This window comes from Capsicum annuum, chromosome 7 (assembly GCF_002878395.1).
Source record: "Capsicum annuum cultivar UCD-10X-F1 chromosome 7, UCD10Xv1.1, whole genome shotgun sequence".
In the NCBI taxonomy this organism is placed as follows: Eukaryota; Viridiplantae; Streptophyta; class Magnoliopsida; order Solanales; family Solanaceae; genus Capsicum; species Capsicum annuum.
Genome location: NC_061117.1, coordinates 213369839 through 213375732, shown reverse-complemented (window position 1 = coordinate 213375732; position 5894 = coordinate 213369839). Strand labels below are relative to the sequence as shown.

Here is a 5894-nt window from a genome sequence, read left to right as displayed (position 1 = left end):
GCAAACAAAAGAAGAAACAGAAAGAGCTCCCTGAACCCAGAAGGCATGCCGCAGGCCAACATTACAGTATCAATCCGGCACCAGCCTTAAATAGGCAATAGATAACACGATAGATGTTCTGCATGAAGGCATTCCTTCAACTAGGATTCAAAACCTTCCAGCACGATTCCGTGTTCATAGTTGGGTATCAGCAAGACAAATGATATTATGATGCTAATAGACTGTTAGATCGATTCCAATCTGGAGGCAGACGTGTTTTTTTCCTTTTAGTTCTGACAAAGTAATATCAACATATATAATAGAAAATGTCCCATAACAATACACATGCACAACTGGTGTTTCTTTAAAGGAATCTGCAACATCTGTAATTATGTATATAATTTTTCTGGCTCGGACATCAGGAAAGCGAAGTAACTATAATCGCGGTTACATCAGACTAATTTCCTTATATTTTTACTGTTTGCAACTTAGTGCAACACATTCTCCATTTACAAATGCAGGCATATGTAGTAGCATGCACATACATTTTATAAGAGGATACGCATGCTAAGACATATGCCATTAAACTGTGATCACTACGTAATACATTATATATAGTAGATAAAGAAAAGCAGTAACTAAGACACATTATTCACCAGAAATCCCCTACAGAAGATGAGCTCGAAGAATTGAGGAGTGAAATTCTTCGCCTCTTGCTTGATAGTGTACTTCTCGAAGAGAACTCCTCGGATGCATAAAATTTATCAAGCACTGACCTCAAAGCTTGACGAACTGAAGTTACAAGAAGCTGGCACCTTTCAATATCCTCAATATTCCCTTCATTGCCCTCAGTAATCACGAAAACGCTAATCATTCTGCTCCCTAATGTAGCAATCTCTGCCCTCAGAGTTTTTAGGGGGAGAGTATCCAGAGCTTGTCGCAGATCAGAAATAAGCTCATGCTTATAGTCACAGCACAAAGATGCCTTGACAGAATAAGTGGCTCCGTCAGATCCCTCTGCTTGTTGTTCAACTTTTACTTCATCAATGTCTGTTGGAACTAGAACACCTTTGGTAACTTCTGCTGCATTCATTCTCAATTCTTTTATGTGGCCGATGACTTTGGCAAGTAAAGCGGCCTTGTCCATCTGTAATAGAAATGCGCAATTTAGCTAGAATCAAACTCAAAATACTTCAAAAGACATGTGCAATACTGATGGCATTGGCACCAAAATCAACTTCATCATCATCAAAAGGTGAAGTATCTCAGATATGTTTGGAGGTGACAAGTCATCTTTGACCCTCAAAAATGTGAAGAAACGTATATAACAATTGATTCAGCTAACAGGGGAAAAAAATTCTCCTCCCTACTCAACAGTTCGAGCACTTATAACGGACCTATGAAACTAGTCCTCTTCTTCTAACTACAGCTGCTTCATAGTAGTCTTATCAAAAAGTTTAGTGGCACCCATTCTTCAAAGAATAAGGAATCCTAATATCCCTATGGCAACAAGTTATCCCAATATTGGATTTTCATTCCCCACCCCACCCCCAAAGATCTCCCACGCACGTCTTTATCCTCTACTTTTATACCACAGGTAACAGGAAACATAGTTCACATTTCATTGCAAGTACTAAACTGCTAAATCAGGTGCCATTCCAGTTTCAAAATATTCTATTACTAATTGGGGAAATTATTGAGCTGCTAAGCATTATTAACTACCCAATCCAAAATGAAGAAGATCTACTCAATCATTCATAGATAAATCAGAAGATCCTCTCATTTGGATAGAATCCGTTACTAGAACAAAACTAGATCTTGTAGAATCATATCAAATATTTGACGTAAATTTTGCACCTTGCTAAAAAAGGGGATCCTTGTTTACCAACCACATATTGTGGAGGATAAATCGGAGTATTCGGGGTGGTTGGAGCGGGTAAAGCAGTATTCATTATGAAACTAATTTAACCAAAGGACAACGTAGGAGCTGCCAGTAATTCTGCTCAAACTAATTATGAGCTTGTGAATGTCTTCACAAGTTTCACTACACATCTAGAAGTTATAAAACAGTTGACCAAGTTTACAACAACATACCCAATGCAATCATATGGGGAGGGTAGAGTGTACCCGGACCTTACCCCTACCTCATGGAGGTAGAGAGGCTGTTTCTAAAAGATCCTCGGCTCAAATGCAGCAAATCAAAGTAGTTACGAAAAGAAAATACAGTAGCAGAGAAAACAAGTCATATAATACGGAAATCAGTACAGGGCTCCCAGAAAAAGAACCGTAACAACAACAAAATAATGTGGTAATTGACACAAGAAAGACAACAATGGTAACAGCTGACAAAGTTAGCAGCAACCAACAACAGCATACACAGTGTTACACTACCTAAGTGGGGTCTGGGGAGGAGAGACTGTTCGTAGACCTTACCCCCACCTCGTGGAGGTAGAAAGGTTGTTCCCAAAATAGCCTCAACTCAAGTGCGACAAATGAAAGTAGTTATGAAAAAAGAAATACAGCAATGGAGAAAACAGGTCAATTAATACAAAAAGCAGTACAGGACATCAGAAAAGAACAATAACAACAACAATCCAAAAATAATGCGGTAACTGAAACATAGTAAAAGACAATCGACGGTAACAGCTATCAAAAGCAAGAAACAGCTGTCAAAGTTTACAACAACATACCCCTTGCCCCTACCTTGTGGAGGTAGAGAGGTTGTTTCCAAAAGACCCTTCGCTCAAATGCACCAAATCAAAGTAGTTATGAAAAAGGAAACACAAGTCAATTAATAAGGAAAGCAGTGGAGGGCATCCAGAAAAAATAACAGTAACAGCAACACTAAAGACAACATATGGTAACAGCTATCAAAAGCAAGAAACATTTAACAAACTTGGATTCTTGAAACAAAACCAACCAAAAAATATAAAGTACAAATTACCTTATTAGTACCAGGTATAAGGTTCCTAAGAGTACCCAAATGACCATTAATTCTTTCCCTCCTCCTCCTTTCAGCTTCACTATGATTCTTCAATGCAATCAAAGCTTTTTCTGGATTAACCCCTTTTTGCCCTGGCTTCACTAGTGCCTTAACAAGCTCACCACTCTCATTATCCAATATCAATGATGAAGATGATGACCCCCCAAACCTCCCATAGTCCTCATAAACCCCATTAAAAGAATTGAAAAAATCCATCTTTTTTTATAACTGTACTGTCTGGACCAGCTTTAACGCACCTCGATCAAAACAACAAAACACCAATTTATCACCTTGTTAAAGAAGAAAACCAGGTGGACGATTAGTTGGTGATGACCAAACAAAGATTCTTGGACTTGGTTTGCTTATTTTTTCAGTTCTACTACCAACTTCCATCACTAAATCACAACTGATTCTTGATTATTGACAAAGTTCCTATGCACTAACACTCTCGCTACGCTTACAAAAAGTAGGGATACAACAAAAGGACATGTCAGAGGATAACCCATCCTACTACTACTCTTACCCAAGCACTCTTTAACTTCAAAATTCTTATGGGATCCGATGCTTTAGAGCTTATTAACAAAATTTCTTAACAAGAAAATATGCAGTGACATACAATATTTTCTTGAATTGTAACTATTATTGGAGGATTTGTGATAAGCCCAAATCCACTTGCAAGCTAAACAAGAAGATTACAACGGGTCCCTCAAAGAGGAAGGGGGTAGCTAACAACACTTTAGTTGATAAGACAGTCCACTGTGTACTACTACTAGTTGTTGTTTTGGGACTACTCTATTTAAACCCTAACATTAGTTTCCCTGACACTAATATAAAAAGGGTTAAAGAGGGACAGCAATGACTACCAAATCACATAAAAATTTTGTATGTACAAAAATTATTTTAATATTAATAAAATCTTACAAACAGCAGCTGTCTGTGACAATTTTATATAAAATCTGCTGCAAATAGAATTGACGGATTAAAAAGGTGCCTAAATTATCTGATGCTTTTCGATTTTATATCTGAATTATTGAGAGAATTTTGTGTTTTGTATTAAAATTATCACTCAATCATTAGTGAAGGTTAAAAATTATCATTATACAAATTAATTTATACTCTATCACATATTCGATATTTGCTTTTCCACATTCTCATTGGTGATCTCGTATCAATTGCGATATCACACTCCAACTTGAAAAGAGAGAGTTTAAGATTTCAAAGAAATTAATTCAAAAATATATGAAGAAAAAAATGATAGTGTGTCAACTAATAGAGCAGTTACAAATGTTTGAGAACTCCTTAACTCCTACATTTTTTTTATTTTATTACAGTTAAATTTTCTTCATGTTATAAATATATTTACATTACAGTGAATATCTATCAAAATCTACTTTGATACCTATTAGGATTTGAAGCATCCTTCTTTTACTCAACTAGGAGTAAATTTTCCCTATAAATAGAGGGATTTTGATCATTGTATTTACAATCTTATGATCTCTCATCTCTCAAGAGAAGAAATAAGAATCACTCTCTCTATTCTCTCTACTCTTCTTCTTATTCTTTATTATTTTATAACACGTTATCAGCACGAGATTCTGTCAAACAAGGTGAAATTATAAATCTTAAGGATTTCAAGGTTAGTAATTTCTTATGTTATTTATCTTTTGCTACTAATAATATAATTATTGTTGAATTTGTGGAAAAATAATTGGTTTGGAACCATTTATGTTATAAATTCATTCCTCAAGAACAATATTATCAAAAGGGATGATAATATTTGGATTCAAGTCCCATCGATTTATGCCTAATACGCTTTTATATGGATAAAATATTGAGTTTGAATCTCAATACACCATATTGATGAATGGGTATTGGGTGAAAAGTCATGAAATTCGACCCATTGAATATACTTCATTCCATGAAGTGAATGTGGTAGCAATAAATGATAAGTCTGAAATATGACAACTTACTTCATTCTTGAGGTATATGTGGTAGCAGTGCATAATATGTCTGAAAGAAGACAAGCGATTGAATGCACGAATATAATAATGATCATAAAAAATGATGATACTTTTGCACGCTTATATGATTATAAGATATACACAACAACAACAACAACCCCAGTGTATTCCCGCCTAGTGGGGTCTGGGAGGGTAAGATGTACGCAGTCCATACCTCTACCTCTGATGAAGTAGAAAGGTTGTTTCCGATAGACCCCCGGCTCAAGGCACGAGATACCACACAAACACATAGTAAAGCACAGAAGCAGATTACATAACATAAATCTTGAAAGAGGTTATAAGCTACCATAATTTGATAGGCTTAAGACACGATTATATTCAATTCTTGGGGAATGAGAAACTTATTAATGCAAATGTGTACTTGATTGTGATTGTATCATAACTCACCTCCGAAAAAGGTTGAATAATTTTGAAATCTACTTCTGAAGTAGTAAATCTGAAATTTATTCATGTAATAATAAATCTGAAATTTACTAAAGAAAAAGTACATGTCATGGTAAACTTGGAGTTTACTAGAATAAAAATTCATTAATTGATATGAACGATTGTGACATCTCGAAGATGGGCATGTATTGAAGAACTAGAAGATTCTTCAAGAATTGTTTATGTCGTTTGTTCTCATGACAAGTTGGTTGGACCAACTAATATTGGGATTGGATCCCTTCAAATCTGAAAGTTATAAAAAGATGAATAAGGGCTCGTTCACCTATCATGTGATATATTGAAAAGATGCATCAATAAGATGATCACATGTATATTCATGGTCAACCTACGTTTGTCATTCATAAAGTTACTTGTTCAATATAAATTAAGCATAATTTTCAGATTGTGTAATCAAGATAATTCATCTTGATGGTGATGGTTTAGAATTGAATGTCTTCGATAAATATCTAAACCATTGTTAATGAGAA

The 5894-nt window shown here is 35.3% G+C and overlaps 1 protein-coding gene across 1 annotated transcript; it reads right to left on the bottom strand.

Annotated features, from left to right (window-relative positions):
• Nucleotides 1-338: 338 nt before the first annotated feature.
• Nucleotides 339-3947, bottom strand: LOC107856183 (transcription factor bHLH30). The gene is made up of 2 exons (XM_016701174.2): nt 2924-3947; nt 339-1126 (listed from the first exon to the last, which is right to left on the bottom strand). Exons 1-2 carry the CDS (start codon nt 3176-3178, stop codon nt 632-634), a joined length of 750 nt encoding a protein of 249 aa, XP_016556660.1. The 5' UTR covers nt 3179-3947; the 3' UTR covers nt 339-631.
• Nucleotides 3948-5894: the final 1947 nt, after the last annotated feature.